The following is a 12999-nucleotide window of genomic DNA, read 5'->3' on the forward strand; positions in this document are numbered from 1 at the left end:
AACTTTTCTGAAATTTGAAAACTCAGAATTTCCTTCTAGCATCTCTGAAAAACTAGCTCATGAGGCAGAATGAAGTACAGATCAAAACCAGGAGTTTTGACAGTGCGCACCAGTAGACTTTGAGAGCTGAACATAACCATGCTTAGTAAATCCAATTACATTGCTTGTGGAAACAGAACGGGTAATCTGTTAGAACAGAATAGGCAATTGAGAAGAGGACAGGAATGTCTTAAAGATACTTTAGGTACTTATTTATATTATTTACATAAAACTGGTAAGTTCAGTTCAGTTCAGTTGCTCAGTCATGTCCGACTCTTTGCGACCCCATGAGTCGCAGCATGCCAGGCCTCCCTGTCCATCACCATCTCTGGGAATTCACGTCCATCGAGTCCGTGATGCCATCCAGACATCTCATCCTCGGTCGTCCCCTTCTCCTCCTGCCCCCAATCCCTCCCAGCATCAGAGTCTTTTCCAATGAGTCAACTCTTCGCATGAGGTGGCCAAAGTACTGGAGTTTCAGCTTTAGCATCATTCCTTCCAAAGAAATCCCAGGGTTGATCTCCTTCAGAATAAACTGGTTGGATCTCCTTGCAGTCCAAGGGACTCTCAAGAGTCTTTTCCAACACCACACTTCAAAAGCATCAATTCTTCGGTGCTCTGCCTTCTTCACAGTCCAACTCTCACATCCATATATGACCACAGGAAAAACCATAGCCTTGACTAGACAGACCCTAGCTGGCAAAGTAATGTCTCTGCTTTTGAATATGCTATTTAGGTTGGTCATAACTTTTCTTCCAAGGAGTAAGCATCTTTTAATTTCATGGCTGCAGTCACCATCTGCAGTGACTTTGGAGCCCCCCCAAATAAAGTCTGACACTGTTTCCACTGTTTCCCCATCTATTTCCCATGAAGTGATGGGACCAGATGCCATGATCTTCATTTTCTGAATGTTGAGCTTTAAGTCAACTTTTTCACTCTCCTCTTTCACTTTCATCAAGAGGCTTTTTAGTTCCTCTTCACTTTCTGCCATAAGGGTGGTGTCATCTGCATATCTGAGGTTACTGATACTTCTCCCAGCAATCTTGATTCCAGCTTGTGTTTCTTCCAGTCCAGCCATAAGTAATATATATTAATTTCCCAAAATTTTTCTATAAAATCCAATTATCTTCATTTGAAAAGCAGTAATATTTATAATAGCTACAACAGATGCAGGAAATAAAAAAGGGATAGTGCACTGGGCTTCAGAAAGCTTACAATCTAATTTTAGTAAATGAATGTTTACTGTATTTTATCAATTTCAATACTTTTTTTCATTAACTAACATCTTTGCAAAGAATTTATATTGTCAACCAAGTATGATTTCTCTTCCATTGGAAGGTTAATCTTGATTACAAATCTATATAAACATACTCATAATAAGCTATAACTTTTGATGTATATTAACTAAAGACTTAACTAGCTTTATAACAAATAAGCTATTGAGCATTATATATCTTTTTGTATACATTTTATATAATTAAAGGTAACCATTTATAAAACACCAAGGTATTACCCCTGTGCACTTTCTGTATACTACCTTACTTAATCCTTACAACTACTACTTTATATTCATTTTATAAACAGTGAAATTGAAACAGAAAGATCTTTAATAAGTTGACAAAAGTCATACAGCTAGTGAACAGCAGAACTGGGATCTGAACTTAGGAGTTTCAGAGTTCCTGCTCTTAACCACTACTCAAACTGCCTCTGAGAAAATAATCACATCATATATGTGAGATAGTCTGTGTAATTACCCTTTACAATAACAACACAGGGTAAGTACTCCTTTCTTTCATCTGCAAATTGGGGATAAGAGACAATAGGAAACTTGCTGAAGAACATATAGCTAAGAAATGACAGTCACTTGCGTTTTTTAACCATAGTAAGTTATATTAAAAATAATTTTTACAAAGGATAGATACATCACTATTTAGTAACAGTAATATATGTTAGAAATGCCCTTCAGTTCAGTTTAGTCGCTCAGTCGTGTCCAACTCTTCGAGACCCCATGAATCGCAGCACACCAGGCCTCCCTGTCCATCACCAACACTCAGACTCACGTCCATTGAGTCAGTGATGCCATCCAGACATCTCATCCTCTGTCATCCCCTTCTCCTCCTGCCCCCAATCCCTCCCAGCATCAGAGTCTTTTCCAATGAGTCAACTCTTCACATGAGGTGGCCAGAGTACTGGAGTTTCAGCTTTAGCATCATTCCTTCCAAGGAAATCCCAGGGCTGATCTCCTTCAGAATGGACTGGTTGGATCTCCTTGCAGTCCAAGGGACTCTCAAGAGTCTTTTCCAACACCACAGTTCAAAAGCATCGATTCTTCGGCACTCAGCCTTGTTCACAGTCCAACTCCCACATCCATACATGACCACAGGAAAAACCATAGCCTTGACTAGACAGACCTTAGTCAGCAAAGTAATGTCTCTGCTTTTGAATATACTATCGTTTATATTTATAACTACCCTTATAACTTTTCTTCCAAGGAGTAAGCATCTTTTAATTTCATGGCTGCAGTCACCATCTGCAGTGATTTTGGAGCCCCCCAAAATAAACTCTGACACTGTCTCCACTGTTTCCCCATCTATTTCCCATGAAGTGATGGGACCGGATGCCATGATCTTTGTTTTCTGAATGTTGAGCTTTAAGCCAACTTTTTCACTCTCCTCTTTCACTTTCATCAAGAGGCTTTTTAGCTCCTCTTCACTTGCTGCCATAAGGGTGGTATCATCTGCATATCTGAGGTTATTGATATTTCACTCGGCAATCTTGATTCCAGCTTGTGTTTCTTCCAGTCCAGCGTTTGTCATGATGTACTCTGCATATAAGTTAAATAAGCAGGGTGACAATATACAGCCTTGACGTACTCCTTTTCCTGATTTGGAACCAGTCTGTTGTTCCATGTCCAGTTCTAATTGTTGCTTCCTGACCTGCATACAGATTTCTCAAGAGGCAGGTCAGATGGTCTGGTATTCCCATCTCTTTCAGAATTTTCCACAGTTGATTGTGATCCACACAGTCAAAGGCTGTGGCATAGTCAATAAAGCAGAAATAGATGTTTTTCTGGAACTCTCTTGCTTTTTCCATGATCCAGCGGTTGTTTGGCAATTTGATCTCTAGTTCCTCTGCCTTTTCTAAAACCATCTTGAACATCAGGAAGTTCACGGTTCACATATTGCTGAAGCCTGGCTTGGAGAATTTTGAGCATGACTTTACTAGCATGTGAGATGAGTGCAATTGTGCGGTAGTTTGAGCATTCTTTGGCATTGCCTTTCTTTGGAATTGGAATGAAAACTGACCTTTTCCAGAAATGCCCTTAATATTAATTAAATGTCTAATAATTCTGACACCATTGGGAATTTGGGTTGTTCAGGAAGCATTTAAAAATAAACACATGAATTTAGAACCCATAACACCTTTTGATACTCACTTCAGTGATGATCTATTCACAGAAATAATAAAGGAAATAAAACTCAGTCTCTGCTATATTATTGGAGCCAATCTATAAATAGAACTATCATTCTGTACCTCAGTAAAGTGATAGGCTAGACTGAAAAACGTTTCTTTCTCAGAGATTAACATCTCAATCCCAATAAAATTTCATATCAAATAAAGTACACTTTAAGTAAGTCTCTAATTCACTAAGTGAGGTTTTCTAAATTATCTTAACCCAACAATGAGGTTAGATATATCAAAAAAATTGATGGAAATTTAAGAATTCCACCTTTAAAAAGTCAACAAATTTTATACCAACTTGATAAATTTGAAGTTATTTAGCCTGTTAAATCAAAATCACTTACTGCTAATGATGATGTGCTAGCCAGACGACTCATTACATGCTTCTCATTGCTAGAAGGACTTCTTCCCTCTGCTGAACTTTGGGATGTCATAAGAGCCCTTCGGAGAGCTCTTTTTGGAGTTTTGGAGAAAGAGAATGCTCTTGTAACCTAGAATTAAAACAAGATACAATCAATTTAAAAACCTAGATAAATCTAATATATAATTGACTAGAACAATTATATGTAAAACAAAGCCAAATTCACATTAAAAGTTTTTCTATAAAAAATATGGAGGAATTCTGCCATATACTTTTTTCTATAAAAAGTGTATGACAGAATGAGAATCTCTGGACAAAGCAGTGAAAATGTAGTATATTGTGGATTATTCCATCTTGCATTCATAGAACACTAGTCCAGCAGGAGAAAGTAGGAGGGAAAATTTGGCATGAGAAGAAACCTTGCTATTGTCTAATTCTGCTATAATTCAGTTGTGAGATCGTTGATCCAAAGCCACTTAAACCTCAATTTAATTGAAAAAGGGTAGGACTTCATTTGAATCACCATTGTTAATGTTTATCTACTATATATCATTCATGTTAAATGCAGAGATACAATGATGATTAAAGTAGGCAAAGAAAACAACAATCAAAAACTTATAAACTGAACAATAGACTCTGGCTATTAATTTACCTATAAAATTAAAACTCTAATTCTACTTTTAAAAAACCTATTACCAACTTATATAGTCCTTGTATAGTCCTCTTGTATAGTCCTGAACAACCTCGATAAGGTAAGGTAAGGTAAGTAGGAAAGTTATCTTCATCATTAGAAGTCTGAAACTTACTATGGTAAGGAACAGATCCCAGGTTTCCTGACTCTATGGTGTGCCCTTTGCTGAAAAATATCTAAGGCAATTTCTAACATGAATGCACATATACTTAAAACACCATCAGAAATATCACAGTTAACTAGAATGGGAAGGGTTACAAAAGCTGTTACAATTACTGTGCCAAGGAATTTGCTAAGTTTAACTATTATCTCTGCAGGCCATTTCCTAAAACCAAAAAACAACTTTGTTTTATGTATTACCTTCACACTGACATCTATGGCTATATTATTTTAATATACTCTGAAAAATACATTTTGGAGACACGGTGAATAATAATGTCACTGAGATTTACCTTTTTTGAAGTCTTTTTTATTGCTCTAGATGCTCTACTCAATGTACTGTCCATATCTTTTGTATTTACTTCAAAGGATTCTGGATCAGCAGTGTAAATAAGATTCTCCTGTTGAAAATTAATATTAATTTTTAAAATAATAAAATAAAAATACACAGCTGTTCCTAAAATCAAACCTGTAAGAACTAACATGCACACACAGGTGCTTATATAAATCAAACTACTCAAAATTTTTGCTGTTTTTTACAGTGCATATGTGAGTATACAAATAATTTTCTCTTCAACACAGCAAAAGTTCTCAAAAGAAAAGACACCAAATCAGGGCATTTTAAAATATACTATTTGAAATGTAAGAGAGAGTTCAACTGAAGTCCCCGAATATCTGAATTTATAAACATTTTTTAGTAACAAAATTTTATAACTGGGAAGAATTTTGTGGCTTAAAATAGTATAAATTAGGATATAGGTTTAATGTTTGCTGCCACCTTGTGGTTAATCTTACTTTATGAAATACTTTCATTAATTGTTTATATTCCCATTCTAGAATTACTAGCCATTCTGCGGCTAGTAATTCAATAGATTTTATTTTCAGCATTTTTCCATTACTGTTTACACTTCAGATCATAGTTATAAATTTATAAAAGACTGCAAAAGCCATCTAGTTGGACATTGTGATAAATTTAGGAATAATCTCTATAGTAGGAAATCACTATACTGCAGAGATCCATTTTATATATGGCTACCTAGCACTATGAGAAAAAATTCTTCCCTATAATGAACAGTTTTTTGGCTTTACAAAAAGCTGTCTCCATTATTTTCCTAGCCAGCATTCTGTTGTATGCACTAGTACTGTATTTCTTTCAATGAACCTTCGTGTGGAGCAATCCTTTATTTATAACAATATATTGTTGGCCCACAGAAATTAGAAAAAAAAAACAAAACAAAACAAATCAAGGACCAGAGCAAGATGGTGCAATAGAAAGACATGGAACTCACCTCCTTCCACAGACATATGTGTATGTAGAATAAAGCTCACAGAATACCTGCTAAATGTTGGCAGAAGAGCTCATAAAACCAAAATGCAAGAAAGATCACCAAATAACAGGGTAGGAGAAAAGAAAGAAAAGGGGAATTGGGATAGGATCTGTACCCCTGGGAGGGAGCTATGAAAGAGAAAATGTTCCTTGACACAGGAAAACGCTTCACCAGCAGGGGAGATCAGTGTGGAGAGAAAGAGAGCTTCAGAGGCTTGAGAGAGAATACAGCAACTGGTCTGCAACAAGTAGAACAGAGGGAGACCTGCAAAGAAGGCCCAGGCCATCTCACTGCAATCCTCAGCCTGAGAGGTATGTCTGCTGGTGGACACAGGTGCTCAGCTGTGTCCAACTCTTCGCAACCCTTTGGACTATAGCTTGCCAGGCTCCTTTGTCCATGGGATTTTCCAGGCAAGAATACTGGAGTGGGTTGTCATTTCCTTCTTGAGCAGATTTTCCTGAACCAGGGATTTAACCCAGGTCTCTTGTGTCTCCTGCATTGTAGGTGGATCCTTTACCTTCTGAGCCATCTGAGAAGGTTGGCTGCTAAAATCTGGGCTTCAAAGGTCAGACCTGGGGTGAAGACTGGAGTTGCCTGCAAGAAGACTGTCTGAAGGGGCTTGGAGTATGATCCAAGCTACAATCTGGTGCATGTGCAAAAAGGAGACTGGATCTGCCACTGAACCCCCACTGTTAACTTGCAAGCTCAAAGAAAGGGTAGGGCACAGAATAGCAGCCTCATTCTCAGTGTGCTCACAACAGGCCCAGCTGCTCATTCACAGAGGCAAGGCTGCAATCCTAGCCAATTGCCAGTGGCCTTACAACTTAGAAAGCAGGGCTGAAACCTTAATGTTCCCATGGCTCATGAATTTATGTGCCTGAGATGGCTTGGTAAACTCAGTGCCTGTAGGACACTGGTGTAGATTACTGTGCTCCTGTGGCTGGAGCAGGTCTAGAGATAATAGGCTCTGCTAGCACTCACACAGAGAGGTAGGCCAAGGGTCTGAGCTGACTCAGTAGCTCCTACAGCTACGGCGGGTCCAGGTGCTCAACCCAGCCATGTTGGTCCCAGTGCCTGACCTCAGTAGTTCTGTGTCAACAGATCTGTGCTATTACCTTGTGAGTAGAAGACCTGAGGGTTACCAGAGCTAACTATCTAAATCTCCACAGCTGAGGTGGGACCAAGGGGTGTGCTAAAGACTGTACTCTGTGAACCAGCACAATAGTGACAGGCAAAATCATAGAGTGCACTTTCCCGTGGACAAGTCCTTCCCCAATATTCATTGGGTAGCATCTCTCCCAGTGGGAGCATTCCAGTCCTATTTACCTCACACTGGAGTTCAGAAACAGACCTGGGGCATCTATCCAAAAGGTGGGCAGACCCTGTCCCAGACAGAGCTGTAACAACCACAGGGCAAAGAGGAGGCCACACTCAACATCCAGTGCAGGCTCTGGGCATCATGATAACAATCTAATGAGTAACACACAGAGAGGAAAACTATGGCAGGCACCCATACTAGAAACAGTCTTTGCTCAAAAATATTACACTCACAAAGGCTACACAGGGACACTCCCTCATAAAAACTGCCCTTCTAGACCACGGTAGATAACTGTTTCTCCTTAATTCAGAGTCAGAGAAATAAAAGTAAAATGAAGAAGAGGAACCACACAATTAAAAGACCAAGAGAATTCCCCTGAAAGAACAAACAATAAAACAGATATCTCCAGTCTACCACATCCTGAGTCCAAAAAGGAGATAATGAAAATACTGAAGGAGTTAAGAAATGATATGGATAGAAATAGAGATTACTGTAAAATAAAAAAGAATATATATATATATATATATATATATAAAGAGGAGTCAATCAAAAGTAGAAAACTCATTTGCTGAGACAAAAGCTGAACTAAAGGCAATCAACAGCAAGCTGGATAATGAAGAACTAATAAGTGATCTGGAAGACAGAATAGTGGAAATTATCAGACTAAAAGAGCAGACAGAAATACAAAATATATATATACATACATATATATATATATATATATATATATATATATGACCTATGGAATAATATAAAGTATCCAGATCTGTGCACAATAGGAATCCCAGAAGGAAAACAAAAGAGAACAGGAATTTTAAAATATATTTGAAGAAATTATGGCTGAAAATGTCCCAAATTTAAGGAAGGAAACGGAAACCCATGTATAGGAAGGACAGAGGGTCCCAAACAAGATGAAGCCAAACAGACCTACACCAAGATATACTATAACTAAAACAATAAAATTTAAAGTTATAAAGAGGATTCTAAAGGCAGAAGAGAAAAACAGAGTTAATTACAAAGGATACCTCCCTCCACAAGGCTGTCAACTGATATCTCTACCTACAGAAACTGAAGGCCAGAAGGGAGTGGCAGGATATATTTATTCAAAGTCTTACAAAGGAAAAGCCTGCAACCCAGGACACTCTATACAGCAAGATTATCACTTAGAATAGGGAGAGACAAAGAACTTCTCAGATAAGCAAATACTAAAAAGAATACAGCAACATTAAACTTATCCTAAAAGAAATATTCAAAGGTTTCTCTAAGTAGAATAAAGAAAAAAAATATCTGCATGAAAGAGAAAATCACAATTGAAAAGAAAATCAAGAGAAAAATCACAATTGGAAAGAAAATCACTTACATAAACTAGTACACAAATTTAAAAAATAAAATAATTTTTTCTGAAAGTAATGATAACTACCACTAACACCAAAAGAGTAAATACAAAGATGTAAAAGAGGACATCAAAATCATAAAATGTGGGGAAAGAGAGTATAAAAATGTAGTTTTTTAAAGAATGTGTTTGAGCCTATATGACTATCAGTCTACAGCAAGTCAATATAGTTGTGGGTTAACACACTTGATAGCCAGGGTAACCACAAATCAAAACCATGTAACAGGTTCACAAAAAGTAAAAGAAAAGAAAAAAGCATACAAAAGAAAACCATCATACCAAAACAGGGAAAACAGAAAGGAACAAAGAAGAAGTATAAACTCAGCTGGAAAATAAGGCTTAAAATGGAATAAATACATATCTATCAATAATTACCTTAAATGTCAATGGACTAAACACTCTAATAAAAAGACAATGGCAGACTGGATTAAAAAAAAAAAAAGAGCCTACAACCTGCTGCCTATAAGAAACACACCTTAGGGCCAATGACACATGGATTGAAAGTGATGAGACTGAAAAAGATATTTCATGCAAATGGAAATGACAACAAAGCAGATCTAGCAACCCTCATTCCAGACAAAACAGACTGTAAAACAAAAGTCATAAAGATAAAAAAGGACACTCTATAATGATACAAGGGTCAATACAAGACGAAGACATTACATGTATTTAATACTTCTTAACATATGCAATATCAGTTCAGTTCAGTCGCTCAGTCGTGTCCGACTCTTTGCAACCCCATGAATTGCAGCACACCAGGCCTCCCTGTCCATCACCATCTCCTAAATACAAAAAGCAAGTATCAACAGACATAAAGGAAGAAACTGACAGGAATACAACAGCAAAAGACTTTAACATCTCATTCACATCAACAGATACATCTTCCAGACAAAATGAAAAAGGCAACAGAGATCTTAAATGAAATAAATTTCATTAAATGAAATAAATGATCTTAAATTAAATAAAAAGGTAGGCTTAATTGATATTTTCAGGACATTACATCCGAAAAATCAGAATACATTCTTTATAAGTGCACATAGATCAATCTCTAGGATTGACCACATACTAGGACACAAAACAAGACTGAACAAATTTAAGAGGACAGAAATTATTTCAAGCGTCTTTTCTGAACATAATAGCATGAAACTAGAAGTCAACCTTAGAGAAGAAAAAAAAAATTTATATGGAAACTAAAAAGCATGCTACTAAAAAAAAAAAAAAAAATATATATATATATATATATATATCAAAGAGTCAATGATGGAATCAAAGAGGAAATCAGAAGATACCTTGAAACTACTGTATACTCTTGACAAAGGAGGCATGAGTACAGAATTGAGGGGGGAAAAAAAAAGGTCTCTTCAATGTGGTGTTGGAAAAGCTGGACAGATGCATATAAATCAAGGAAGTCAGAACAGTCTCTCACACCATACATAAACTCAATAAACACCATTCTCTTCTCCAGGAGATCATTCAGATCCAGCGATTGAACCTGGGTCTCCTGCACTGCAGACAGATTCTTCACCATCTGAACCACCAGGGAAGCCCCAAATATATGACATAACACGATGAAACTCCTAGAAGAGAACATCAGCAAAACATTCTCTGACATAAAAGTCCAATTGTTTTCTTAGATCAGTCTCCCAAGGCTACAGAAAAAAGAGTGAAAACAAGCAAATGGGACCTAATAAACTTAAAAGCTTTTCCACAGTAAAGGAAACCATACAAAGAAAAGACAATCTACAGAATGGGAGAAACATTTGCAAACAATGTGCCCAACAAGGGATTAATTTCCAAAATATAGAAGCAGCTCATACAACTTAATAACAAGAGAATAACTCAATCAATAACTAGACAAAGACCTAAATAAACACTTCTCCAAAAACATACAGATGGACACCAGAACATGAAAAAATGTTCAACATAACTAATTATTAGAAAAATGAAAATCAAAACTACAAAAAGGTACTGCCTCACACCAGAATGAAAGGCCATCATTAAAAAGTCTACAAATAACAAAGGCAGAGAGGGTAACAGTACTGAGGTTCCTTAAAACCTGAAAATAAAAAAACAATAAAAACAAACAAACAAAACCAAAAAAACCTTAACATAGAGTTGCCATATGACCCAACAATCCCACTCCCAGGCATATATCCAAAGAAAACTATAATTCAAAAACATACAGGTACCCCAATGTTTATAGCAGCACAATTTACAAATTACAATAAATTTTACAGCAGCACAACTTACAATTTCCAAATCATGGAAGCAACATGATAGCTGAATGGATAAACAAAATGTGGAATAGATACACAATGGAATACTACTCGGCCATAAAAAATAGTTTAAGAATGCCATGAAGTAACATGGATGGGACCTGAGATTATCGTGGGCTTCCTAGGTGGAACTAATGGTAAAGAATCCACCTACCAATGCCGGAGATGCAAGTTTGATCCCTGGGTTGGGAAGAGCCCCTGGGGTACAAAATGGCACCCCACTCCAGTATTCTGGCTTGGGAAACCTCCTGATGGGCTACAGTCCATGAGGCCACTAAGAGTTGGACATGACTGAGCACACACGTGCCCACACACACAAAGATTATATCATTTTAAGTGAAGTAAATCACAAAGACAAATACTATATAATATCACTTATATGTGGAATCTAAAATATGACACAAATTAAATTATTTATAAAACAGAAACAGACTCAAAGACATATGTTTTCTATCATTACCGAAGCGGAAAAGGCGTGGGGGAGGAATACATTAGGATTAGCAGATACAAACTACTATATATAAAATGGATAAACAACAAGGTCCTACTGTACAGCACAGGGAACTATATTCAGTATCCTATAATAAACCATAATGGAAAAGAATATAAATATTTATGTATAACTGAATCACTTTGCTATATATCAGAAACTAACACAACACTGTAAATAAACTAGACTTCAATTGAAAAAATTTCTTTAAAGTCTCTTAATTTTTCTAAAGTTATGTAACTATCCTTAATCAAGTATTTATAAATAATAATAATCATACTTCAATGTCTTTGAAGATCATATTTAACTATAATAAACATTTTATTCCCACAGGAAATGTCCAAGGCAATCTACTATACTGAAAAGGGTCATCTATTTATACATTCTCCTCCATCTAATATATCATTTGTGCAAATATGAAGGGATCAATATCTATCACATATCCTTCCCATATATGATGAAATCAAATTATCTTTAAATGGACCTAGACTTCATCCAAGATCTATCACAAGCTACCTGATTTTGATTTTCTCATATATCTTTACTTTAATCTGTACAGGATAAAAGGGATTATACATTTATAATGGCTTTTGATTTTAAGAGACTGCACTGATAAAACTGGATTGGCAACTTGCCTGACAGGAAAAGCAACTCACCATATTGCTCTCAATAAGATAAAAGAACAACAGAACAAAATATCCTCCCACAAATAGTAAAGTCAAAGAGCATAAATGAAAATGCAAGTTCCAAAAGCTTCACTAAAGCAGAGCCACAGAAGTTCTAAGGCTATGAGGGCCTATCTGTAAGCTAGGGATTCAAAAAAATGTTGCATGTGTCTATACTTTTAACCATCTTTTCCAAAACAACTTTTTCCTCAATAAACACAAAACTAAAACTCTCTTGTATTCATAATTAACAAGTCATTAGAAACATACAGGTTTAGTATGTACATTACCATGGAGTTCAAACCTTCATTACAATAGTAGCTTAAGAACTTACAGCATCTGCTTTACAAATGGTGTTGGCTACATGTCGACATAGCATCTTTAGCCAGTTTTCTTTTGGAAGTTCCTCTGATGTCATCTGGAAACTGAGCAGCACATTTGCTTGCTCTGTTGGTGGCCTCACAAGCAATGCAAAAGCATTATGGCAATCTAGGGTTCCAGAATAATCACAAACACTACAAGTTACTCCTTGGAAAATGACAGATTTAACACAAGTTTAGTTCCCTCAGAGCAAGAAAACTCCACTGAATTCTCTCTTCTCTACCCAGTAAATTATCTCTATCTTTCCTGTTCCCTTAGTTTTTAATTGGACAAAGAGCAGCATCATATTATGTTGAAACATTGGAAATAATAGGACATACCATGTGAGGAATCAACAGTAATAACTTAATGTTGTTAGGTAAGCAGTACTTTCCATAACATTTAATATTTTCTTTAATGAAGCTTTAAAAAATTAGATCATTTCTTAGAATTCTAG

The 12999-nt window shown here is 36.4% G+C and overlaps 1 protein-coding gene across 6 annotated transcripts in view; it reads right to left on the reverse strand.

Moving 5' to 3' along the window:
* ECT2 (epithelial cell transforming 2) overlaps window positions 1-12999 on the reverse strand; it is a 59066-nt gene that overhangs the window by 3020 nt on the left and 43047 nt on the right. For all 6 annotated transcript variants that reach the window (XM_069559823.1, XM_069559820.1, XM_069559815.1 and 3 more), the window contains 3 exons: window positions 12517-12671; window positions 5006-5113; window positions 3846-3992 (listed from right to left, as the gene is read on the reverse strand). In XM_069559823.1, coding sequence (XP_069415924.1) covers window positions 3846-3992; window positions 5006-5113; window positions 12517-12671 — 410 coding nt within the window. The remainder of the gene's footprint in view (window positions 1-3845; window positions 3993-5005; window positions 5114-12516; window positions 12672-12999) is intronic.

Source organism: Ovis canadensis, chromosome 1, assembly GCF_042477335.2.
Source record: "Ovis canadensis isolate MfBH-ARS-UI-01 breed Bighorn chromosome 1, ARS-UI_OviCan_v2, whole genome shotgun sequence".
Taxonomy (NCBI): domain Eukaryota; kingdom Metazoa; phylum Chordata; class Mammalia; order Artiodactyla; family Bovidae; genus Ovis; species Ovis canadensis.